The sequence below is a fragment of the Alnus glutinosa genome, chromosome 8, assembly GCF_958979055.1.
Source record: "Alnus glutinosa chromosome 8, dhAlnGlut1.1, whole genome shotgun sequence".
Taxonomy (NCBI): Eukaryota; Viridiplantae; Streptophyta; class Magnoliopsida; order Fagales; family Betulaceae; genus Alnus; species Alnus glutinosa.
In genome coordinates, this window is record NC_084893.1 from 7,367,462 (window position 1) to 7,394,980 (window position 27,519).

Consider the following 27,519-nt stretch of genomic DNA (forward strand, 5'->3'; position numbering starts at 1 on the left):
GTGGATTCTATGACTCAAACTCAAACACATATAAATATACACACAAAAGTGTGTGTGTGTGTGTGTGTGGATTCTATAACTCAAACTCAAACACACATAGATATACACACAAAAATTAGTTATCCTCTTGCAACCACCCTTCTTTCTCGCCAAAGTCTCAGCATCACAACTGTTAAGGTGTGTTTTGGATCTTTCTATAATTGTATATGATTTTCTCAGTGAATGTTGGGACAAAAATCTAGGTCCTATTGTCTTGTTATATTATGAATGTTGTTTAATGCGGTTGGATTTAGGCACATTGTAAAACTCCAGGAATGATTCTTTTGTTACCTAACATTTTCCAACAATACGCCACAATAGAAAAGATCAGCCTGACATTTGTTATAAATGTAAAGATAAAAATGCAAGAAGTGCCTTTTTTTTTTTTTTTTAGGTTAATGACCATTACAACAATAACCCATTAAAGCACTAGCAGTGAATTATCTATTTCCTACTTTTAGCTAGTTTAGCTAAACAAAAAGGAAAAAAAAACACACTTCTTTCGATTATGTATGTGGAGTTGCACTGTTCACAAATGAATCTTTATTTTATTGTTTCCCACAAACGAAAAACGATGAAAAGTTCTGTTTTTTTTGTTCCTTTCACTCCACATTTTCTTTCCCTCGATCATCTTCTCTCCTGCTTCTTTCTCTCGTCTCTGCCTCTCTCTCTCTCTCTCTCTCTCTCTCTCTCTCTTTTTAAGAGCACTCCCAATGGATTAGTTATTTGCAACTTTAAGCTAAAGTAGCTAAACAAAAGGTTAAAAATATACTCCATTGGATTATGTAAACAAAAGCTAAAATAGATTTTGCTTAGTTCCATGAATAGTGCAACACAATATGTTGTGTTGCACTGTTCACAGATGTATTTATTATTCAATTCGAATCTCTCTTTCTCTCTTTCTCTCTCTCTCTCTCTCTCTCTCTCTCTCTCTCTCATGCTCTTCTCCTTCTTCTTCTTCTTCTTCTTCTTCTTCTTCTTTTTTTTTTTTTTTTTTCCCTACCAACGCTTTTACTTCTCCTACTGCCAAACAAACCTTGATCCCTTCTTTGTCCATGCGTGTGCGTTGTTTTTGGCCTTACTTCCACTCAAGGACCTATATCTGGGCAACGTGGAGGATGGGTCACCGTCGGTGGGCGGCTTGTGGCGGCTCGAACGGTAGATCTCGACACAATACCGGCGATTGACAATTTGCTTTGTACCGACGATTGAGAAGTTGATCCTGTACCTGTGGATCTTGGCACAGTACTGACAATTGAGAATTTGCTCTTTATCGGCGATTAAGAAGTTGATCCTGAATCGGTAAAAACCCGACTTTCATTTAAGGCTTGAGAATTTTCTCTTTAGATGGCCAAGTTGCTTGGCTGATGTGGGTGATTTGGGGTGGTCGATCATGGTAATTGTAATTTTGGGTGAGTTGTGGTTTGCTGTGAATTGTGATCGTGATGGCGTTTTCTTGGTGTTAGCCGAATGGTTTTGTGGTGATTTCTGTGATAAATTTTCTGGGTTTTGGTGGCTGTATTGGGAGGATGGTTTGAGATGGGTGTTTATTTAGATTGGTTGTTGTGTTAATCGTTGAATGACCACTTCCAATGGGAGTTCTGCGGCTCTTGATATTTGTTTGAGGATGGTAACTAATTGGGTATGTAGCTGAAATCGATGAGAAGTTTTGAGTTGCTTCGGTTTATTTTTGTGGTTATTTACCAAGGTAGTAGATGGTTTTGATGTTGTGCTTTGAGTGTTTGGTTGGCTTTTGATTTGTGGATATGGAAGCTATTTATGGAGAAGTTTGATGATTTATTAAGTTAATGAATTTTGGGTGTTTGTTTACTTAAATGGCCAAATATGGGTGAGTTGGTATATTGTTTAGATTATTGGTTTCAAGTTTGATATTGGGGCTTTAGTGTGGATTGCTTGTTCTTGATTAGTGAGAGAGGAAAAATGAGAGTTGTTCTCAAGGATATTATATCTATACTTATCATTGACAAATACAACTGTTAAAAATATGATCGTTAGAAAAATGACCGTTAAAAAATTATTGCATTAAAAAAATGACAGATTTAACAAAACTATTGTTTAAAAATTTGAGTTAGAAAAATGATCGTTTTAATAAGAAGACCGTTGACAAATATGATCAAATATGACCTTTTTTTAAAAAAGAAAAAGAAAAAAAAAAAAAAAAAAAGGATAATCAAAAAATACAAAAATTAAAAAAGTAATAAAAAATAATAACGAAAGCATATCAAGATAATATAGAATTAAGAATAGATAATCAGACGTATGTTGCCTTTTAGAACCCATCAGCTAAACTAGATAAAGTGAGTTTTGGTTAGCTTTTATTTTATTTTTTGAGAAAAAAAAATACTTATTTGATTCATATCATGAAGAAAGCTAGAGCATCAAAGTACTCTAAACAATCATACATGTAGACTCTGATAAAATTGTAGATCTACTACACTCGGGTATACACCCCATCCATATGCGATCATTAGGGTGGTTAACTCCTTTTGCCAATAAATGTGCAGAATTTGGTCCACGTGGAGTATAATTTACTATCCATTTTTGGAAACCTTGAAGAAGTCCTTAAATATCTATGATCAGATATTCATAAGCCATTGTGAGTGCTCTAAGTGATTATTTTTGGGTGATTTTTTTTTTTTTTTTTTTTTTTTTGTATCACACGCACATCCCCCGCCCCCTTTTTCTTCTTCTTCCCTCTTCTTTCTCATTCTTTTCTTTCCTTTTTGTTCGAACACCGAGAGAGAGAGAGAGAGAGAGAGAGAGAGAGATCAGAGAGACCAAGAGAGATAGCTTGAGAGTGAGACCCAGCCGAGAGAGAGAATCAGAGAGCTTAAGGGAGGCGTGTAGTGGGCTAGCCACTGTTTGGGGTAGATGATGGCGCCTGGGCCGGTGGGTCACGACTCGATGCCAGTGAAGTCAAGGAGTTGGGATTTTCGACGTTTTTGTTTGAATATATTAGGTTAATGGGCCTTTGGCCTAAGTAGTTTACTAGGCCTTTGAGTTGTAATGGGTCTACCATATTATAGTTGGTATGATCCATATTAGTAGTGGTAGATCTATATATAGGGGACCCAACAAATGGTATGGCATGGAAGTTGTATTCAGTTTTTTAGATTGTAAGGAGTTGGAGTATCTTGAAACACTCATGGAGGGAGAGTACCTTGAAATACTCATGGAGGTTGAGCACCTCGAAATGCTCGTGAAGACCGGACATCTTGAATAGTCCAATTCTATCCATTTTCAATACAGTTTTCATATGCAATTTCCATTACCGATTTACTGTTCTTCATTGTTCTTTCAATTTCTTTCATTCCCATTTTCAATTCAGTAATACAAAACCTAGAATTTCTATAGAATTCAATAATAGTTAAAATACTTGTTACAATTTTCTTGGCACCCAAACAAGAAGAAATTCATTTTTGGGTAAGTAAAATTCTTAGGCTTTGATTTCAGTTGATAGGTTTGATTTTTTAGACGAGAAATCGAATGGGCTTTGAAAGTTCCAGAGGATTTTTCTTTGTAAAAAAACCGAATAGGTGTGAAATCTATTGCAAAATTTCTAGGTTGTTTTTTGAAGAAGTTTTCGATAAAACAAAATGGGTATTGAAAATTTTTTATTTTTTATTTTGATTTTTTTATATTTTTTAATGATTGGATATTGTGTTTTGGGGTTGATTTTGTGAAGGATTTTCTGCAGAGGAATCAAATGGGGATTTAGAATTTCTAGGTTTGTCCTGTAGGAAACACTGGATAGGTAAAGTGTCGAATTAAGTTGTTTTGTTCATTACGATTTTGAGGTTAATTTCATAGTTTGTTTCGATTATTGATTATGAAGGATGAGATCAATAGGAAATTCTAGTTTTGGACTTTGGATTGGTTGATTGGAGAGTTGTCGTGTTTGTATTTTTGGAGGATTTTTTTGTGGGAGAGCTGAACGGGTTTTGTTTGTTTGTTTAGTTGAAAAATAGTTTGCACTTTCCTTTGAATCTAGGGTTGAGAGATTCAAAAAAGAATGTTTGAAAAAAAAAAAAAAAAAAAAAAAAAAAAAAAAAAAAGGGAAAAAATACGTTAATGAAAAAAATAATAAAGAAAGAATAGAGTTAGAGTTAAGAATAGATAATCAGATGTATAGTAACTTTTAAAACCTATTAACTAAACTAGAAAAAATGGGTTTTGGTTGGCTATTTTAGATTGAAATATACATAATCGGATGAGAATGCTCTTAAGCCGCTATATGCAATTATTAAACTTTAATGTCGTGTATTATAACTATAACTACATATAAAAAAGTGGTAACTACATAAACTACCATTTTTAAGTTTTAATTGTCTACTGAATTATGGTTGACGTTGGGATGGTTACACAACGTTTTTCTATTTGATTAGAGACAAAGCCAAGGAGGAGCAATATGGAAATAGACATTTACTCATAAAATTATTAATTATATATTATACTCCCCAGAAGCATCCGGCTCCAAATTGGGGAACTCGTGACCCGGAAGCTTATGGAGACTAGCGGTTATAAATTAGCAATGGGCTATTCCTTCACTTAACATTCTCGATTCGTTCTTGTTCAATTCATTTGATGGCTCGTCTTGGTGGTTCTCAAAACCCTCCTTTGAAACGCCTCCCTTCAATTCATCTAATGGCTCGTCATGGCCGTTCTCGAAAGCATCTCCCAAAACCCCCGTAAAACAGCCTCTCACTCATCAAGGAGATAATTGCGCTTAAAGCAAAGCTTGAACCCATTAAGTGCAGCTGAAAAAGGATGAAGTATGAGATTCTCCAAATACTAAAGGAAGTTCGGAAGCTTTCGCAGGAGACAAACGCAGTGAAGCAAGCAAGAAGCAGAAGATGAAGAGAGCAATATCCAAAAGACTAATATGAATATTACAGACCAAAAATCAACATTTTCCTAAAATCAAGGTGAATGCACATGATACTAACAAATATTATGTGTCTTAAAATCAATATTACATGTCCGAAAAGCAATATTAAACCATAAATCCTATAAAATTTCAAATTCATTCGATTGTCAAAAGCAAGCCCTTCCACCCTCTCACGGTCAGAAGATGCATTCCCCAACACAAATGTCACAGTGCCTTTGAATCTTCTGTATTTCTTCAGGAAAAGCACATCATTCATTTCATATTTCGACTGGATAGCAATCTCGTTCCCTTTAAGGAAGTATAGAAAATTCAGATGCACTGTGACGTTTGTACTGGGAAATGTGTCTTCTGGCCGTGGAAGGGTGGAACAACGTGCTTTTACCACTCGAATGAAGTTGAAATTTTATGTATTTAGGTTTACTTTGGAAATATTATGGAATTTTGAGTTTAATATTGATTTTCAGACATGTAATATTGATTTTAGGACACGTAATATCTGCTACTATCATTTGTATTCACCTTGATTTTAAGACGATGTTAATTTTCAATCTGTAATATTGATATTAATCTTTTGGATAATGCTTTCTTTATCTCTTCCTTCTTGCTTGCTTTACTGTGTTTGCCTCCTGCGGACGCTTTCGGACTTCCTTTTGCATCTGGAGAATCTCATAATTCATCCTTTTTTGGCAGCACTTCATGGGTTCAGGATTTTCTTTAAGCACAATTATCTCCTCAATGAGTGAGAGGCTGTTTTGGAGGGGTTTCAGGAGACGATTTCGAGAACGGCCAAGATGAGCCATTGGATAAATTAGCACTAGGCTCTTCCTTCACTCAACATTCTAGATTTATTCTTCTTCAATTCATTTAATGTGTCGTCTTGGTAGTTCTCGAAACCGTCATCTAAAAAGCCTCCCTTCAATTCATTTGATGGCTCGTCTTGGCCGTTCTCAAAATCGTCTCTCGAAACCCAACCGAAATAGCTTCTCACTCATTGAGGAGATAATTGCGCTGAAAGCAAAGTTTGAACGATGAAGTGCAGCCAAAAAAGGATGAAGTATGAGATTCTCTAGAGATTCCCAGATACAAAAGGAAGTCAGAAAGCTTTTGCAGGAGACAAACGCAATGAAATAAGCAATAAGGAGAAGATGAAGAAAGTAATATCCAAAAGACTAACATCAGTATTATAGATCGAAAATCAGCGTTGTCCTAAAATCAAGGTGAATACAAATGATAGTAGCAGATATTACGTGTCCTAAAATCAGTATTACATGTTCAAAAATCAATATTTAACCCTACATCACATAATATTTCCAAAGAAAACCCAAATCCATAAAATTTCAACTTCATTCGATTGTTATTTATAACGCAATGAAGCTTTCGATTGGTAAAATTTCAACTTCATTCGATTTGTCTCCTGCGAAAGCTTTCGGACTTCCTTTTTTATTTGGAGAATCTCTTGAGATCTCATACTTCATCCTTTTTTGGTTGCACTTCATGGGTTCAAGCTTTGCTTTAATCGCAATTATCTCCTCAATGAATGAGAGGCTGTTTCGGAGGGGTTTCGGGAGACGGTTTTGAGGACGGCCATGACGAGCCATCAGATAAATTGAAGGGAGGCATTTCAGAGGACGGTTTCGAGAACTACCAAAACAACCCATTAAATGAATTGAAGAAGAACAAATCGAGAATGTTGAGTGATGGAAGAGCCCAGTGCTAATTTTCAACCGCCAGTCTCCATAGCTTCTGGGTCACAAGTTTTGAAATTCGGAGCAGAGTGCTTCTGGGATTTATAAGATACAATTAATAATTTTATTAGTAAATGTCTATTTCTATATTACCCATCTTACAATCCTTTCGTTAAATAAACGACAACTCACTCATCAGCAAATAATACCATAGCTTCTATCTTAATTCACATATTATAAATTAAACATTATGGCCCTGTTTGCTAACTCCCCACACCCTTTTCCCCCCTCCCCCACCCCCGACATTTTCACTGTGTATGCAGGGCATGCACAACCTTTTGGCAGAAAAAGCTGACTTGCCCATCAACCATAATCGGCAAGTCAACCGGTGAAGCTTCTTCAAGAAGCTTCACTCATGCATTTTGTCCAAAATACCCCTTCACCTAAACAGCCTTTCCAGGCAATGGGTGATAGCTTGTAGGGGCATTTTGGACACAATGCATGAGTGAAGCTTCTTGAAGAAGCTTCACAGGTTTGATCTTCACTTAAGGCTGATGGACAGTCTTTCCTTTTTCTGCCAAAAGACTGTGCATGTCCTGCATGCACAGTAAAATGTCGAGGGTGGGGGAGGGGGGAAAGGGGTATGGGGAGTTAGCAAACAGGGCCTATGTTATGACAACATGAAACTGCTATTGTCTTGACATCAAATCCAAAGATGTCACAACGACACTTGTACTCATAATTTTAATATTGGCTCAACATGAGTTAGTCTTTCAAAAAGTGAGAGGCCTAGTGAACAAAAGCCTAGACAAGCATAGAAGTCATGATCTATCTCCTACTCAACAACATCTGTAAAATTACCACAGTTTTACAGGAGGAATGTATGAGTCCACCATTAAGCAAGTATAAAATATCATTTACTAAACAGTTATCTCGTTTATGGTTTTCACAAAAAGTGTTTACTTTCTAAAATTTTATATTCGTTTTGTAAATCAAGCCTAAAGCTTTGTTAATACATACTTATAAAAACCCCCAAATGTTTTTCTTTGTATTTAATACATATCAAACCACACATCTCATACTATGGAGTAGTAAAATAGTTTATAGCAAGTTAATGAAAAATGAAAATTATAAAACATAAAACAATATATATCATATCACATGCTTGATTCACATAAGAAATACATTACCAAGTTCATTAATCACATTCCAAATTTAAATGTTCATTTTTCAATTCATCTTTCCCGTAAATCAAATGTATACTCCCACTTGGCCACCAGAGTTTGCTAAGTGTATCCCCCACTTAATCGTCAGTTGCTACCAATTTATTTCTTACTTGCTCTATTTATGTGTGCAATGGATGAAAGAAAAGAAAAATGTTTTTTTTTTTTTTTTTTGTCTCTTGAAGATAGAATACTCATAAACAAAACAAATGGTAGGAAATAAAGGAAGAACGTCAGTTATTCTTATAGTCGAAGGCTTAAGATACTTTAGAACTATTTTGCCGCAATTTGTCTCTTTAATATTTGATCTTCTTTGGCTCATTCGGTTGCCAAAATTTTAATGCAGCCTACCTTTTCTTTCTCATTCTGTCGGTAGGCTCCTTTGCATTTCTCAAAAAGCGGATGAAGAAAGTTGCATTATTTTTTTCTAACAAACGTGCGGAACAATTAAATGAAGAGGGGCGCGTGTTTCATCTTTCTTGTCAAACAAATGTGAAAACTACATACAAAAGTTTCTTTGCTACTTAATTCACATCTTTGACGCATAATACCTACTACCTGTTTTTATTTGTTGCTACCAACACACATGAAAGCTGTAGTAAATCATGTTACAGTTGTGAAATACAAAAGCTTACGTGCTTCAATATTTTTTTTTTTCTCCATAATAAGTAGAGAACACTTTTCTTTACTACCTAATGAGTAATGCTATGCTACACACCAGTGTGAGAAAACCATAATCACACCAATGATCTGGCACAAGCCACATGTGATTTATTAAAAAAAAAAATGAAAACATACGTGAAGATCAAGATGTATTCACTCACCCTCTATGCCGCATGCACGGCTAGTGGGATCCTCAGCTGCGGTTTCACTCACATGTCCGCCACTTTTCTGGACCTCGTCAAATGTAATATGCAGGTCCAATTCCTTTAGATTCGTCAATTTATCCTTGGTTCTCCTTTGATTTGGTGATGTTTTTCTATGTTTCTCACAAATTTGGATTTGATTTATTTATTTATTTATGTTCTCTTGAATGAAATGCTAATTTTGTTTACGTTTTGGAAAGTTGTAAAGAGAAACTATTCGCAACTTAATAGTTGTAATTAATTAGTATAGTTGACAGGTTGACTGTTGGTTCAAACTGTTCCAATTTTGTTAATTTATGCAAGAGAAATGATCCCTACACTCATTTCTCACAACAACCCTACAACAAGCTGATGTGGCTGGTAATATTTTAGGGGAGTGATCATTACACTCACATTACACAATAATGACACAACACCAAGGCACAATGGAGTAGGGCCCACACATGGGCCCCACTCCATTGTGCCTTGGTGTTGTGTAGTGTGAGTGTTTTAATCATTTCTCAATATTTTATTATTTTTTTTGTTTTCTTTTGTTTTCTTTTTGTAAAAAAATAATAAAATATTACTAGCCACATCAGCTTGTTGTGGGGCTGCTGTGAGAAATGAGTGTAGGAATCATTTCTCTTTATGCAAATCAGGATATCTTTTATTTTAATTAGGTCTGATTTGCTTTCAGATTTGTCTGGAGATTTCCTTCAAACCTAGGACTACTCCTTATGGGCATAGGTAAACTCCCAATTAACTTAATAAAATCTAAAATTTGAATATACCAATTATATCTTGCATTTGTTTCTTTTAATTTTTTTATTTCTAGGATGAATCTGTTTATTTGGTTTCCGAGTCTATTCTAGAAATTGATCAATTAATTTCTCATGAAGATTCACACCCATAACATTTTCATTAAAGCATAATAAATTTAATAAAATCATGACAAAACGAGTTTAACCTTTAATATTCATCGGTTTTTCTATTTAAAAGACCGGTTTAGTATTTAAAAACTATGAGTTCATGTCGCATGTCATAATTTTATGCTAACTCTTAGTTGAAACTTGGCTTTCATATATATATATATGATGTGAATTACAATAAACGGCTCCTAGTCGTCTTAGCGTCCATGTTGAATGCGTAGTTGTCACGCACCAAACAATGCCATTCGGCCCATTCAATTGCCTTTCTCGGTGTCGCCAAATGGGCCGAGGTTCTAAGACTCAATGAACTGGCATATTGTGGTCAATCACAAGGCCCTACCTTAAGTTTGTGTTGGGCCTTGTGATATATTATTGGCCTTCAGCTTCTACAAAGTTTTTATTCGAGGAAAGCTTTTTGGTGATCGAATTTAAGAAAAAGAGCTTAATTTGTTGGTGGCCTGAGATGAGGCCCTACACATCTTTTTTTTACTGTTTATTAGTAATATCTACGATTTATTGGTAAATGGGTATCAAAAGTTACTAAATCAATTGGAGTTGTCTGAGATAATTCAGATCCTTTTCACCAACTTTCCAGTAATATTCGGAAGCCATGGGTGTCTCGAGCCGTCGCGTAAGACTGCCAATTAAATAAGACATTTAATTAATAATTATATATATTTTTTAAGAAAATAATAATCATTAAGGCTCAAAAACATATTTTAAGGCTCTAATATGACAAAAAGTTAATAAAATGCTCTTTAATTAAGGCTCCACTTAATAATTGTACAATAAATGTTATTTTCAAAACAAATTTTAAGACTTTAATATGGTAAAAATTTAATAAATAGTTTCTAATTAAGACCCTCAATCATGGTAAAAGTAATTACAATTTGAAATTCTCAAAAAAATCTATAAATTCTTGGAAAGTCCCATTTATTTACTCTTTTTAAAAGCTCCATTTTTACATTAATTAAATTAGCGTTTATTTGAATTAAATGTTTAAAAAAATATGAAAAGTCTTCAAAGTACATAAATTCTCATTGTTTACGTTGTGCATAATAGATAAAATTACACCATCGATGAGTCTTAAATATCCAACAAATCAACGTTATATAACTTATTTCCATTTTTTTCCATTAAATCTTCTTATTTTATGTCTTTAAATTAAATGATAAGTCATTTTATATCCAATAAATTGTAAAATAAAAAAAATTAAAAATTAAAAATTTAACTTATTTTATATCTAATAATTTATCGAGCCGGCCCTGATGAAAAGATGGCATAATTAAGAGATCACCATGAAAGATTTGGAAAGAAGCTCTGATTTTGGTTGCATACCAAGAGCAGAGTTCTTTGTTCTATTTATAACCGGTTAGGATTTACAAAGTATGCTCGGTGAGCGTAAGGACAAAACTATTGCAGAAACCTACGTGGAAACATAAGACAAACTATAACAGAGTTCTACGAGGGAAACATTTGACTATGTGCTGAGTTTGAGGAGAAGGCAGCAGGAAACATTGGTAGCAGGAATCGAGGAAACGGGGCTGCTTGTAGCTGCTGTTGGTCAGTGCTAGAGGCTGCTGCAGTGTGGTTGTGACGCTGCTTGCTTGTCTGTGCTATAGGCTGCTGCAGTGTAGCTATGACACGGGGAAGGTGCATCCGGAAAACATGGAGCACAAGATTCAGCAGGAATCCAGGAGAGATTGTGAGCTTAGCCTGCAGTGTAGCTGGTGCTGTAAGGGGACTGGTCAGCAGGAAATGTGGAAGTCTCTTGCTTGCTGAGTTTCATGCTGGAGGAGAGGTGAGCTACTGATTTATCCTCTAACACCCCCCCGCAAACTGATGGGAGGAACTTCCATCAGTTTGACTTTTATTCTCATCATCATTTTTTTTTTTTTTTTTTTTTTTTTTTTTTTCTTGGGATTGGCTTGGGTCTTTAAACTGTGCCTCAAAAGCCAAACGTAGGGCCAACTATAGGCCAAGAAAAGAGCCACTAAAGGGCTAAAAGGAAAGAAAAGCCTGGGTATTTTAACTGTACTACAAGGCTAAGGTTGAGCCAACTATGGGCCAAAAGAAATTAAAAATGGGCTTGGTTTTTTTTTTATTTTTTTTTATTTTTTTTTTATTTTTTTTTTATTTTTTTTAACAGTACCTCAAGCAAGAAATTTGGGCCAAAGAGAAAAATAGCCAATAAAGGGCTTAAATGAGCTTAGACCTTTGAACATTTGCCTTAAGCTTGAAATTTGACCAACAATGGGCCAAAGAGACAATAAAGAGCTTAAAAGAGCTTAGGCCTTTGAATATTTGCCTTAAGCTTGAAATTGGGCCAACAATGGGCCAAGGAGAAGAGGGCCAACTATGGGCAAGAGATTTTTTTTTTTTTTTTTTTTTTTTTTGTAAATAAAAGGCTTGGGTTTTGGAACAATACCTTAAAGCCAAAATATAGAAAAGAAAGGCCTGGGCATTTTAACGGTACCACAAGGCCAAGATTGGGCCAACTATGGGCCAAAATAAAAATAAGCTTGGGTTTTTGAACATTACTTCAAGCAAGAAATTTGGGCCAACAATGGGCCAACTAGATACCTCTTTGATTTATTTATTTATTTTTTTTTTTTCAATAAAAGAGAAAATGAGAAGAAATTAAAAGAAAACAGCAAAATCAGCCAAATGGCTTTTAAAAATAAGCTTGGGTCTTAGAACATGACCACAAAGTCAAAAATTGGGCCAAAAGAAAATAGGGCTTAAAAAGGGCTTGGGTTTTTCAACATTACCTCAAGCAAGAAATTTGGGCCAACAATGGGCAACTAGATACCTCTTTGATTTTTTTTTTTTTTTTTTTTTTTTTTTTTTTTTCAATAAAAAATAAAAGGCAGCAGACAGATACGCTACAGGACACCAAAGCAGACAGTATCACGTAGGACACATGATGGTAGACAGTATACGCTAAAAATGACGGTAGACAGGAAACAAAACAAAAGAAGAAAGGAAACTGCAATTTTGACAAAGGCAGTGGGAGACGAGGTAGTTGTCCTCCTTAAAGGAAGGAGAGTGAAGCGTGGCGGCCTCCATCAGCGTGGTCACGAAGCTTTTCTTGTACGGCTTCGGCGACGCCTCTGGGAGGTCTTGCAGTGAGCTCTTCTGGATGGAGATGGGCGATGAGGTTTCCACTAATGGGTATTTCGAGTGAGAGCAAGAAGTGGTGCTCTGATTGCAGGTGTACGTGGTTCCCAGAGCAAAAGGGCAAGGACCAAGTTGAAGCAAACGGAGGTGGACCAAGCTGGACGTGTGGGTCTTAGGGGCTGTGGGTAAGGTGTTTGACAAAAGGACGTTGAGAAGCTTCAGGAAGAAAAGAGAAGATTTGTTGATAGAGTTAGCTGTTGAGGACATGGTGGGAGAAGCAAGGCTGTGGTTAATGGAAAGGGTCGGCTGAACAGAAAATATGGGAGCCTCCTTGGTTGAAGAGGAGAGAAATCTGTCTATGTGGTGTTGGGTATAAAAGGTTGGGCAGAGGATTATGTTATGGTTTCTGTGTGGGTGGAGAAACAGAGGGGAAGGTGATGGATTGTTTCTGGCTGAGCTAAAAAAGACGTTGCAGACATAATGGATGTGGTAGAGAAACGATGTTTGCACGGTTGCTAAGTCTAAAAGAGAGTAGAGAGTAAGAAAAGCTCTTGTAGAGCTTCCTCAAGGCACTGCCCGTGTGAGCTGTGTGAGCATAGCTCACACGGGCTGTGCTGCAGCCAAAGGAAGAACAACAACAAGATCGTAGGGCGTTAGCCAAAGTGCTCTGATACCATGAAAGATTTGGAAAGAAGCTCTGATTTTGGTTGCATACCAAGAGCAGAGTTCTTTGTTCTATTTATAACCGGTTAGGATTTACAAAGTATGCTCGGTGAGCGTAAGGACAAAACTATTGCAGAAACCTACGTGGAAACATAAGACAAACTATAACAGAGTTCTACGAGGGAAACATTTGACTATGTGCTGAGTTTGAGGAGAAGGCAGCAGGAAACATTGGTAGCAGGAATCGAGGAAACGGGGCTGCTTGTAGCTGCTGTTGGTCAGTGCTAGAGGCTGCTGCAGTGTGGTTGTGACGCTGCTTGCTTGTCTGTGCTATAGGCTGCTGCAGTGTAGCTATGACACGGGGAAGGTGCATCCGGAAAACATGGAGCACAAGATTCAGCAGGAATCCAGGAGAGATTGTGAGCTTAGCCTGCAGTGTAGCTGGTGCTGTAAGGGGACTGGTCAGCAGGAAATGTGGAAGTCTCTTGCTTGCTGAGTTTCATGCTGGAGGAGAGGTGAGCTACTGATTTATCCTCTAACACACCACGTCCCTGTCGTTGATTTCTCAGCACTATGGAGAAGGTGGTAGAAAAATTTGGAAACCGTACTAAAAGAAGAATGCAATTCCAAAGGTTAGATGCAAGTAGGGCCATCATGAGAAGATTCCTTGTTTGAACATGTTGATTACCTTTAATTTGTTTGTTATCATGAAATTAACTTCTTTTTAGACCAAATGACAACCAATCGTGCAACTCTTTTGTTTCACTCCAGCTGGACTCAAGTAGCCGGCCCTGGCCTTGTGAGTTGTTTCACCCTCATTAGGAGAAAAAATTATCCTAATCCTTAAATTGATATGCCAAGGTATAATGACCGGATAAATTTCTTCAAATTTATACCATTGTATTTGTTTTCAAATTAAATGGTGGAGATTTTAGTACCATATCATCTTATGGTGACAAATATGATAGATAATGAAATGGTGAATACTAAAGTGACAAAATCTCCGTCGTTTGATCTGAAAACAACGATTGAGATTTCAGAAACTTACCCGTTAGAATACCCTAAAGATTCTTTTGAATATATCTCCAGAATATATAAAAGCATAAATCAAAATATAGTAGAAATCTAAAACAAATACGATTTCTTACGTACCTCTTTGGATATTCGAATTCATTTTATTTTCTTAATCTTTTGCTTTCATTTTGTGTGATCTTTTATCCGTCGATCACTTTGTTCTTCTAAACGAAACGATAGTTTTACCAAGATATATCAAACCATTGCAAGGGTTTTAACTTTTTTCTAGGATTTCTGCGGTATTTGAAGCAGGAAAGCACAAAATATTCACAAGCATTTTCTCGGTCAATAAAATCCATTAAGGGAAGAACAGCCTTTGATGCTGTTTCATGATCTTAATTAGCCAAAGGGCCGATAACAATGACAAACGGTAACTAATGAAGATAAAGGGTTTCAGTCTCAGCCACGCACAATAATTACTAAAAAAGTCAGAGAGAGTGTAACGCACCAAAAAAACTACTTTTAAGATATGGTTTATTACATTAATAGCACTTTTTTATTTCTAAAGCGAGTACTTTTGCCCTACCACCACAGTATGACAAACGTATGATAATAAACAGAGTTTTTCAGTGGGGTTCTCTTTCTCACTACTTAGAAAAAGTATGCCACCCGGCTTAGGTACAAGATACTACCCTTATCTCTTGAATAATTAGACATTTAACTGGTAATCGCAACCACTCAATTGTAAGAACGGAGCTCTATCGATTGGGACAAAGATCTTCTCCGGTTTAAATGAATTAGAGACGAGCCGATTAGTAAAAATAGAAAAGTACTAACTGCTGCAAATGCCTATCAACTATACTATATCTCCCAAACCAAGTGGACCATGCAAACGCGTCATCCCTTTAGCTTTGCGTAAATAGTGGTCTGAGGGTGATTTAATCCTACTCGAATGTTCCAGTTTCCACGAATTTCCAATGGTCAATTTTTATTGAGTTTGAAAGCTATAAAAGAGGATGAATTTGACACGTTAATTGGTTAGGCAAGCAAGCAAGCATGCCTGCTTTATGGGGAACTGGAAAACGTCTCAGTCTTCCCAGCGTGGTAACTGGTGGCGAATGTGTTGATTGCATAAAGTACAACAACACAGTAGCTCAGACAGGGGGCTCGAGAAGCTTGGGATTAGGATCTTCTTCGGTCGAGAAGAAGAGAAGAGAAGTCGGTTAATTATTTATATGTAAAAGTATTTTTATGATTTTATATAGTGTAAAATTATATATAAAATCATAAAAATATTTATGTTTTCACCAGGGGAGAATTTTGATGCTCAATTTTATTTTATTTTTTTATTTTTCTTCTTTTATGAGCTAATCTCGTTGTGTCGTGTTATTTACGGATTTTTTTTCTTTCACACAATAACCGATCGGAGCGTATACAAAGGGATATATATATATATATATATTCTCTTCAGTTGTTTGTCAAAAAGAAATAAATGCTAACGTCTAAGTAAGTTCATATTTTTCGCACTTAATTTATGCATAGACTTTTAATCAACTTACAAGAAAAATAGATCACATAAATGATAAGAATATTATTTTATTAGTCTGACCAAAGTAGACTACATAAGTTATATAGAAAAAAAAAAACAAGTAATTTCAAATTTTTTAAGAAAATTGACGGAGTTCGTAAATGAGTTATACCAATACTAATTACCGTGTGACACGTGTTATTTATAATAAAAATTAAAAAAAATATTAAAAATTAAATATAAAATACATTTAAAAAAAAAAACATAGAGGTTGTGAATTTACTCCTTCTAGGAGTTTAGAAATGGCCAAACCACCTTATGACCATTGACCACGATTTGGCCACCCCACCCCACCCCACCCACAATCTAGGGGTTCATGCACCTCTAAATGGCCATTATTATTATTAAAAATAAAATAAAAAATGAGGGAGTAGCATTACTTCAATCCCTTTCAACGAATTTAGGAATAACCTAACCTCTTTTTTTAAATTCCAAATAGAAATACCAATTTTACATTAAAAAATAAATAAATAAATAAATCGATTTTCAATCTTTTGTTACCCAAAAATAGAGTATACTAAATATTAATTTGGCAATTATGATATGACAATATGACAGCTCAAGAAATGGACGCCAAAGAACAAAACGAAGCGTCAATTCCGTAGGCATTAATGGCGAGATTTTAAATTACAAGAAACCACTCCACCTACTACCTTCTAGGTATACATACCGACTTTTCTTCAAAAAAAAAAGAAAAAACGAAAAGGGTATACATACCGACTTAAAACTATTATTTCATAATCATCATATTTAGGACTCGCACAACTAAAACGGGTGCACAGCATGACTAGCAAAGCCCTCCTTCATTTACAACGAGTATGACACAATTTCTTTCACAATAAATTAAATAATCGACATTCACACTTAAATTGCCCTAATTTTGTAATTATAATCTGAAGCTCCCAATCCCACGATCGTGCGTCTCTTGTAGTTCCTCTCTTTTCCTCTTGGGCAACGATAGGGAAGATATTGCTTTGGCTGACACCACCTTCCTCACCAGTAATTTCCACCTTGCGTCATCTTTCTTCCTGTCCAGCTGCATTCTCAACTTGAATTGCCTGTCACATACCCAAAACAATTCATCAATCATCACCGACAACTAGCCATCGAAAACGACAATGCGATAGCCATCCCCATCATTGGGTAAAAGAAAACGTGGCAAAAGGCAACGGCGCAACGCTATATTTTATGAGATATGCTACCTTGTACACTGCTATCCCACCCGCATCCCACCAGTCCTACGTGGCTTTTCATTTTTATTTATTTTTTATTTTTTTCTGTCTTTTGAATGAAAAACGAGTTTGGAGGGGAAATTTAATTTCCCCTCCCAACGCATCTTCATCTTTTTCTTTCTCTCTCCAGCCGGCCGCCCGACGAGCTTCGGCAATATCCGTCGAGAGAGAGCGTTTCCGTCAAGATCCGGTGAGAGAGAGCGTGTCCGTCAAGTTCCGGGCAGATCTGGCAGAGAGATTCCGTCTAGAGAGATTTTTTGGCGAGAGATGGATTCCGGAGAGAGAGAGAGAGATTTTCCGGCGAAATCCGGCAGCGATTCCGTCGAAAGAAGGACTGCCGGCCGCCGGAGAGAGATTTGCCGGTGAAGAAAACAAAGAGAGAGAGAACTGAGAAGAGAGAGAAGAGAGAGAGGGGGGTCTCGTAGAGGGAGAGGCACGTTTGGGATTCTAAAGGAAGAAACCGCCGGAGAGAGAGATTTGCCGGTGAAGAAAACAAAGAGAGAGAGAACTGAGAAGAGAGAGAAGAGAGAGATGGGGGTCTCGTAGAGGGAGAGGCACGTTTGGGATTCTAAAGGAAGAAACTAAAAAATTAAAAATTAAAATTAAAATCCACGTAGGTTGAGTGGTATAGCAGTGGGATGCTGGTGTACAAAATAGCATTTCTCATATTTTATTAACGCACGGGTACAAATGCGAGACGTGTTCTGATTTTGCTGGGGTCGGTCAATTATAAAATTCAGGGACTACAGTCCAAATATTTTTGTTTTTTTTTTTCTCTTCAAAAGCCTATACTTTCTCAATTTTAATAATGGACAATTGAAATCCATTGACAACAAATAATCAACAATCTAAATAGACCCGTGGATTAATTACCTGCAAAGAGGAACTCTGCAAGAATCAGACTGGTCACAGATTGAGGAGTGCAATCTCAGAAGCTGCCACATCCGCTTACACCTTAAGCACCCACCGTTTACTCTCTTCTTACACGTAGCAAAGTGCCCAATCAAGAGCTGGAGACCTTGACACGTGGAGAATTTGCTACAGGGCCCCTTCTTGATGGGTTCAGTGTCATACGGCCCTACGTTTGTACAACCCTCCGTACATATGTGCTCCAAACACTCCATTGCCTCGCTTAGCTGTAGATACAACCTCTGCTCTTCCTTGTGCCTTCTTGATCTCTTTTTCCTCTGTTATTATTAAATTTGATCATCATAATTAATGAGGATTCCAAAATATTTCAAGTTCATAGCTCCGATTAATTAACTCCTAACGACCTAATTAACTGAAAAGTTGAAAATTCAATAAAGAATTAAGATGATTTACCGATTCTGCTTCATCCATGAATTGTAAGATATGTAGCTCAAGCCAAGGGTCGTGTTCTTGCAAGAACCTCCACCCTTCAGTCTTCTCCACAGCTTTGAAATGGTTGGCGACCAATTTCATGCACTTGAGGTAGAGATCCGGTGCGTCGCACATCCTCGCCAGCTGAAGCACATCCACAACATTTCCGATCGTCAGCCGTTCACCCAAAGCCTTCGTGCACCACCTCTGCTTCAGTTGTGGGACCGCGTATACGTGAGACAGCGCCAGTAGATGAATCCCGTACTTCTCCATCTCCTCCTCGGTGCACCTGCATCAGGTGCAGTTTTGTCATCTACCAGTAGCCACGTTTCATTTAAAAATATATAAATTATTAAATATGTATTTAAGGATATCAAAAAAAAAAAAAAAATTAAGGTATAGGATCCTTGTCCAAATATTGATCTCATAAATTTTGAATTATTTAATGATTAACATTTATAGAAATTTATTAATTTCTCTAAAATGATGTTGATTCACCGACTTATTAAAGATAAAATTGTTCTTCAAAAAAAAAAAAAAGATAAAATTGATAATAAATACTGATAAAATCAAATCAAAATAATTAACTTTCAAAATAGTGATTGAAATTTAAAGAGATCACTCAATAGCAAAATCTCAATATATTTTGCCTAAGTAACCTAAAATTCTAGAAAGATAAATAATATTTTTTCTCAAAGCAGAGAATCTCATCAGCCGTATCATGACGGTTGAAATTGCGTGAAAAAGCCGGAACGCAACTTGCCAACCAACCTTGAGGAGTAGAGGAACCGAACGAACGCAACGACAGCGTCGCAAGGAACGCCGAGGATCGAAATGACTTTCTCGGAGCTCCGGTGCTTACGTGGCCGGTCTATAATATTTTCCAATACAGGTGACACCGAAGCCTTCAATTAACAAAAAATGAAAGAAATGTCAAATTTAAATGACTAGAGCTTATAGAAGATATCGAGCTAAGCAATTGAAGGAAAGAAGTTAGAGAAAGTTTTGAAAAATGAAAGGAGGTCGTGGTGGAATCTATACCAGGATGCTAGCGTGCGCCGGGATGCGCAGTGCGCCGGAGGTGATGATGTGGACGTCGGGCTCGGGCAGTTCTCGGGCCGTGGATGGAGATTGACCGTACAGGTTGACGGAAATGGTATGATTGTCTTCCATGAGAGAGAGAGAGAGAGAGGAATACGAGTCGCTGTTGGTCTTTGATATGCGAGCTGGGAGATGTTGGGTTGGTCCCAGCTTTATAGACAGTGCGGAGGGAATAATCGAACCACGATTTACGAATGTAAGTAATGCATCCCAAAAGGTAAAAGAAAAACGTTTGGCGTCACTCTCACGCGCTTTCAGGCTGCGCCAAATTTTCACATGTTTAGAGTAAGCAGTTTTCTTAAAATTCATTTACTTCCTTAAATGTAAACTTTTTTTTTAAAAAAAAAAAAAAAAATTCTTAAAACAGATTTTGTTGTTTTCCCCAAAATTAAGGAAGAAAAAATTATACCATAAATTTAGAAAAGCAAAAGTGATTTTCTTAACATTATTTTAATATATAAACTTTTTTTTCTATATATATTTTCTTCTAACATTTATTTGAAACAATATTTAAATGATTTTTTTTTTCTCTCTTTCTCATAACACTTAATTTAAAGAATATTTAATTTAATTTAAAGAATAATGTAAACTATTGTAGAATTTATTTGGGTAGAAAAGTAAATAGTAATTTTGTAATATACATTTAAGGAAAATCTAAAGAAAGTTCCTACTAATATCTTATGTAAAGAACAAAGAGTAATGCTGGATAGATAAGGTTTAGTAATCATTAATTCTTTTTATTTTTTCCTTTTTTAACAAAGACTATTAGACATTGTCAAGTTAATTTTGTGAGATGTTTGTACAGTATTTAGCATTAATTTTATGTAAAATCCAAAACCATTTATTTCTATCAAATATTTTTTTTATCATCGCAATATTTATTATATTTGAACATTTTTATTTAACTTATTATATCTACTCATTTGTATGTTTATATATATATATTATTTAACTTGAGCAATTAATTATAATTTTAATAAGTCTTTTAAACATTAATCTAAAAATTTGAAAAGATAAAACCCTAGAAACTATTACAAATAATAAAATAACAAAGAAAAAAATCACATTGATTTATAGCTACAATTTTGAATCAATAGACAACTAAAAAACTTCACAACCTTTTTATTTGGACTTAAATAAAAACAAAATTTGATTTTTTTTTTTTTTTGGTAATTACAATATGAATCTAATACTTATTCAATTTCATTCTATCTTTTTATTGTTTCAGTCAAAGTCTAAGTAGTTAAAAAAATAAAATAAAAAATAAAAATTACTACCACCTAAGGTAATTTTTAAAAGCTTTAGGAATATCTACTTATACTATTATACTTAACAATGATATGTTTTAATGATAAAAATAACTTGCATTGATGAAGATTATTATTTATGCTCTATTTGTTTGGACGTAAAATATTTTCTGGTGTTTGGTGCAATCGAAAATAATAGTCAACGGAAATCATTTTTAGTTTGACCGTAAAAAGTTCATTAATTTTTGAAAAAATATTTACAGTTTTAAATAATTTTCTGGATTTAAATTCTTCATTCTTGCACGTATGTTTGTTGGAATCCGCCACCGCCGAGCATTAGAGTTTGTTGGTAATCCGAATTTACCGTCGAAAGTTCTCAAATTTTAATATTTAATTTCTGGAATCTGGGAGTACTGGCTAGATTCCAACTATTAACCCAGAATCTGACTAATTCAGATTCTGACAAAATTGATGCACAAAAGACGTACATGTAACACATCTCACATGTAAATCTTTATGAGTTTTATAAATTTAATGATTAATTTAAAATACTAATATAAAAAAGATGTATTAAAAATCATTTATCTTTAAACAAATATCGTCTCATAATGTTTTGATGGAGCGCTTCCTCATAGTGCGCGTGGCAGACAGACAACCATCATTTGCGGGGCAGTAATTACAATAAACACCTGCCTTCTTGGAAAGTGGCTTTTTTAAGAATAATATCTGAGATATGTGGATGATCTTTTTGAATCTGACGTGGGAGGATAAACGACACCGTCCCCCAAGGGGTCAAGGCCGGGCTATAATAAACGGCCTTTGGGGAAAGAGAAAAGAAGCGCCCTTCGCTCAGTCTGACGTGTGTCTCGTTCTCATCCATTCCACAAGTACGACTCTGTCCACTTGTCTACCTGCCAGATGACAAGTAGACCAGCGTTTGCCACGTGTCTCCAACTTAACAAAGACTTCAGGTTGTGCGTAGCATTTCAGCGTTTTCCACCGCTTCTGTTGAGCAACTTGACCCAGGCTAATAAGCTGACGCCATTGGTGCCGTACATGTGCCATTAATATATATATATATATATATATATATATATATATATACCAAATCGCGTCGGACCTGACCTGGCCTTTTTATTATTATTAATTTTTTGGTAAGTAGGGCCTTTTTATTTTAGTTCAGTATTATCCTATGTTTTTTTTTTTTCTTTTTTCTTTTCTCTTTAGTTTATTAAAGTATAGTTTTTTTTTTTTTTATATATAGATTAAAGAAAGTATAGTTGTTTGGTGGACATTTCTTCTTGAATAAAGAATTTAAACTTAGGATTGGCGTGGTTGGTATGGTCGGATTTGTTTATGGGGATTGGGGACACTTGGAAAACGTTGGTTAATTCTAATTCAAGTGGGAGTATTTTGCATCTTTCTGACCAGGGGGATCTTAGACCGGTGCAACGGTTGAAAAAGCCAATAAAGTTGGAATCTGGAGTCCCTAGGTTAGGTAGCATGCTGCTCCAGCCGATCCAGTTACTTTTTTTTTATTTTTTTTTTTAAAGTTGAATTTGCTTTGAAATCCTAGGAACAGAATCCAAAACTAGATGGTCAATTACATCAATGTTTACTATGTAATTTCAGAATTACGGGCCATGATTATAGTCTATGCAATATTATCTTTGCATAGTCAATCATATGATTCATATTACCAAATCTATTCTATGTTTGATTGTCTTTTTGAAAAGCGTACACTATTTTCAGAGCATCATCTTTTAAAATAATATTGTATATTTTCAAATCTCTAGCAATAGTCACATGATTTATACGTGGTTTGGATGAACACATCGATGTCAATACTTGTCCCTCATGATCTCTGACAATCACTCCCACTCTTATCTTCTTTCTTGTTTTATCAATAGCCACATTCTAATTAATTTTGATAACACCACAAGAATAAGCCATCTATCTTAGTACAACTGTAGCTATCATACATACCTCCTTTTTTTTTTTGCCTTTTGTTCCGCCTCGTAGGATTCTTCCATAGCCTCCTTCGCATTTTTTACAAGTTGTGTCGGGTGTAGGAGATCTCCTCCAAAAACTACTGTATTTCTATAGCGTCAAATCCTTTTGGCTACTATGGCGATTAATTCAAAAAATCATCATTCTCCTTCTTTGCTAGTAACTCGCTTATAATTTAAAGAAAATCATTCCCGCCATTGGGACACTTTTGAATTTTTATGCAGTCCCCCCACATATCCTTTGACAATAGACAAAGCCAACATGCATTCTCCATGTCTACTCTAAACTACCAATATGTTATAAATTACACCCTCGGTTTTCATTTGGAATTAAATGGACCAAAAATCCCACATATGACTTGTACATGACGTTTTTTTATGAAGCATATCACATTTCTTGTATATAAAGAACAATACTTCAACGAAGAAACGTACCGAGCTCTATTGATTAGCTGGCAACCGTAGGATGCATCAACGGCAGCCAGAATATTATTAGCCCACCATAGTATATGAAATTCGTTTCCTGGCACCCGTAAGGCATAGAAGACAGTAAAATATAACACAACCTTTTTTCCAAAGGCAGTCTAACATTTGAATTTCATAGGTATATATAAATAATGTATATATTGTTAGAATATATGATATGGCTACATAATAGGCATATATTTCTTATAGGATAATTACCTTATAGGAATAATAGTAATTAGGTTTGATGGTAATTTACCATACTTATATTTATCTTCACATACCTCAATTTTCTTACAAATATGATTTTTTATTTTTTTTTACTGTAAAGATCATCAAGAATAAGAGCACAATGTAGCCATATAGTTGGCTGTAGAGCACTTCTCTAGTGATAGATAGGATTGGCAATTTTTTTCGTAAGACGAACCAGCACGACATTAACGAGTTCGAGTCATAAACGCAATATTGACCCGCTTGACCCATTTATGAAATTTTATATATATCATAATAAATATAGGTTGACACAAGTCAAACAAGTCGTGTTTGGGTCAAAACGGTTCATGTCTAAGTTAGGTAAAACGGGTTAAACGGGTCGTTTTTGGATCTAAACATGTCAAACGGGTTGACCCATTTGTAACCTGTTTATTAGATGTAAATATCTAATATTGAACTACCCGTAAATCTTTATCTGTAATTTTTTTCTTTATTCTGCTTTTCAATTAAAATTTTCATTTTATTATGAGTTTCTTCACTTTTTTTTTTTTTTTTGTCAAGTAGATATTAAGTTTTGAATGCCAATATTGTTAGTCTACCGATGGGTGTTGAGGGACAAAGGGCCTAGGCATCTTGACACTCGGCCAGCATCCCCACTCGCAGTGAGCCCAAGATGTTTAAAGAGGGTGAAATCCATGCATCTTCCCATCACAGCCCCAAACTGTGGGTGTGGCTCAATCACTACCCCATATTTCCTTTACAAAGCAGTGAAGCACAGTACTGGCCCAAAACTCAACTACCATGTGGGCAGCCCCAACATCATTCCAGGGAAGGTTGGCTTTTCTTGAGTAATAGTTCCTGAGAAATTTTTTTTTTTTTTTTTTTTAATGGACTTACCATAAATTAGATTCTTTTGCGCCATCCAATAAGATAATGACACATTAGCGTAAAACACAAAAACTGAAAAATATGAGAACACCAAATTATTTGCTATTCTCTTCCACAATCATCTTCTAAACTCCAAAATTCTCATTCGTTGCCTTGATTTTGGAGTTTATAAGATGAATGTTTTCTCTTCTCCACTTTTGAAATAAAGTACTTAAACTTTAAAACATCTCAATTTAGATATCATTTTTTCAGAAAGTTTTAATCTCAATAATCTGTTAAATTCTGTCAAAACTTTCAAAATACCCATAATTTTTTTTAGGAAAAAAAATTATTAAGATTTAGGTGTTGGTTAGAATTTAACGGAACTTGCAAAAATACCTATGGCTAAATCTTTAAAAAAAAATAATTTTTTAAAAAAAAAAAAAAAACAAAGTGATATTTTGAAAATTTTGATATAATTTAACAAAAAAATTTAACGAAAGACTGAAATTGAAACTTTCTAAAAAATTGATACCTTAAATTGAGACGTTTTAAAGTTTAAATACATTCTTTCAAAATAAGTGAAAGTAAAAAAAATTATAAGTGAAATTCTTCATTTTTATTCATTTATTTTTTTTCCAATGAATAAGTCTATATCTTTTGCATAGCCACTTGGACGAAAAACATTAAAAAAAAAAAAAAAAAAAAAAAAAAAAAAAAAAAGAGGGTGGCAGTGTTTCGTGTCAACTAAATTTCCAATAGCTTATGTCCTCGTAAGCAATCCCTATACTTTAGGAATTAATTTTATTTTTTCTAACTTGAAGAATTAGAACTGGGATTTACGGAATCGTGTCAGAAATGTTTTTTGACAACTGTATTAAATTTATTTACGAAAAGTATACGTGTGGTACACATAGACCAATAAATTAAATTATCATAATTTCACCCTCACCAATTCAGCCAAATCGAGCATCTACATTTACAACGGGTACAATATATTTAAAATAATGGAGAATTTTGGTAAACGTATATGGTAAGTAAAATTTGTCAAAAGTATTGGTAAATTTGGACAAGAAATGATTGATGTACAATCGGACATAATTTTCGTCTAAATTTGCTTACGCGGCATTTTTTTTTTAATTTATTCTTTTAAAAAATGATGAAATTACTGTAGAAAAAAAAATGCTAGATTATTTGCTTAAAAAAATAAACAAATAAAATAAACTGTCACGTAAATTATGTCTACAGTTATACAATAATCCTTTATCAATTTGGATACTGTAGGACTGTTGAAAAGAAATATAATGACACATCTGTTTCCACAATTATCTCCTGAACTATCGTTAACATAAATAATCAAAGAAAATTAATGAAATAGAAAATGGGCCACATGAAAATAATGCTTCATGAAAAATGAAAATGAGACTTGGGCTCAGACGACCTAGTTTGCGTGTAAATAAGGAGTCATTGATGGCCTGCAGAGACCCCATATATGATGCATAATTGTTGGAAAAATATTGTGAGTCTCATTCTTTTGTATTAAATAACAAGGCATGTCATTAGGGAGGCCAATATTGACCCAAGATGTCAAAGTTATATCGAATAGTTTGTAGTTTTGGAGCGTGAATCATGTCAAACGGAGACGAATGTAGTAGTTCATAAATTAGCTAAGAAAGTGTTTTCTCTAACGAACGAATAAATTCATATGGAAGAAGTCTCTTGTTGTATTCTCGACACTGTAATTGCTGAATGAGTATTGTTTGATTTTTCATATTATTACAAGGCTCGAGTTTTTTTATATATATATATATATTTTTATTAACCTACTAATTATAGGGGTTTTTTTTTTTTTTTGAAAATAGTACTGATCTCATTCATAATATGAATAAAACTAGAGCATAAAAACTTTAAAACAATCAGAGATTAAACTCTGATAAAACGATTGTTCTAATGCAATCAGGTATACACCTCATCCATATACGATCAACTGCTTGCTTAACTCATTCTTTAGCCAATGATTGTATTGCCGAGTTTGCCCCACGTGGAGTGAAGTACACTGTCCAATTTTGGAAAGCCTGGAGAAAACTCTGGATATCGGGGATGAGATTCCCATACAAACTCCAATTAAACCCGAGGGATGCTACACATGCACCCTTCATCCCCCCTTCATCCTCCCTTTATAATAAAAAAATTGGTTTTAAGGAAAAAGTTGTCTCTGATGTGACATCAGAGACCACTTTTTTCTTAAAATCAATTTTTTTAAGGGAAAGTGGGAGACAAAGGGGGGATGAAGGGTGCATTTCTAGCATTTCTCATTAAACCCGGATCTATTTATAGCATTCACCACAATCAAGCCCTCATGACTATAGTTACTCAGAAGAATGCGTGAAATAACTTGAGCTTTCTCCTTACAAAATAGAGTATTAAGAAAGACCTGTTCCACCATTTAGAATTTATATCAATTAAATCACTATGGCACCTGCAAGGAGTACCTTTCGTGGAGACTGAATGGCATACAGAGTCGAAGTAGGTAGCCATTTATCCCGCCAAATCTGCACATCTCAACCATCCCCAATCCTCCATACTAGCCCCTCTTTAATCAGATCTTTAGAACCAAAAATGCTTCGCCAGGCAAAAGAATGTCTTTTACCTAGTTGGGCATCCAAGGAAATTTCCCCTTGGGAAATATTTAGCGTGTATAATCTGTCATGCCAAACTAGTAGGATTATGAAGAAGTCGCTATCCCTATTTTGCTAATATAGCCTTATTAAAACACCTCAAATCACGAAAGCTCAAACCTCCATTCGTCTTTGAAAAACCTAATTTCTGCCAACTCATCCAGTGAATTTTTTATTCATTTTCTTTGTGCTCCCACCAGAATTTGTTCATCATAGAGTTTATTTCATAACACAAACCCAAAGGAAAGAGAAAGACACTCATGTTGTACATTGGAATGGCTGGAATCACAACTTTGTAAAGGTTTTCTTTCCCAACCTCGAAAAGAAATTTGGTCTTCCAATCATGCATCC

General features: G+C 35.1%; 1 protein-coding gene across 1 annotated transcript; it reads right to left on the minus strand.

Annotated features, from left to right (window-relative positions):
* Window positions 1–16,594: 16,594 nt before the first annotated feature.
* On the minus strand, window positions 16,595–19,817 carry LOC133875452 (BTB/POZ and TAZ domain-containing protein 1). Its single transcript, XM_062313596.1, has 5 exons — window positions 19,630–19,817; window positions 19,360–19,493; window positions 18,571–18,877; window positions 18,121–18,434; window positions 16,595–17,073 (listed from the first exon to the last, which is right to left on the minus strand). Exons 1-5 carry the CDS (start codon window positions 19,759–19,761, stop codon window positions 16,902–16,904), a joined length of 1,059 nt encoding a protein of 352 aa, XP_062169580.1. The 5' UTR covers window positions 19,762–19,817; the 3' UTR covers window positions 16,595–16,901.
* Window positions 19,818–27,519: the final 7,702 nt, after the last annotated feature.

Bases quoted from the DNA above. Each gene is read 5' to 3' on its own strand.
- LOC133875452 (XM_062313596.1), bottom strand. From the start codon at position 19,761: ATGGAAGACAATCATACCATTTCCGTCAACCTGTACGGTCAATCTCCA. The intron at 19,494-19,629 runs GTATAGATTCCA...TGTTAATTGAAG, and splicing joins CGGCGCACGCTAGCATCCTG to GCTTCGGTGTCACCTGTATT. The intron at 17,074-18,120 runs GTAATTAATCCA...GGTATGTGACAG, and splicing joins TGCAGAGTTCCTCTTTGCAG to GCAATTCAAGTTGAGAATGC.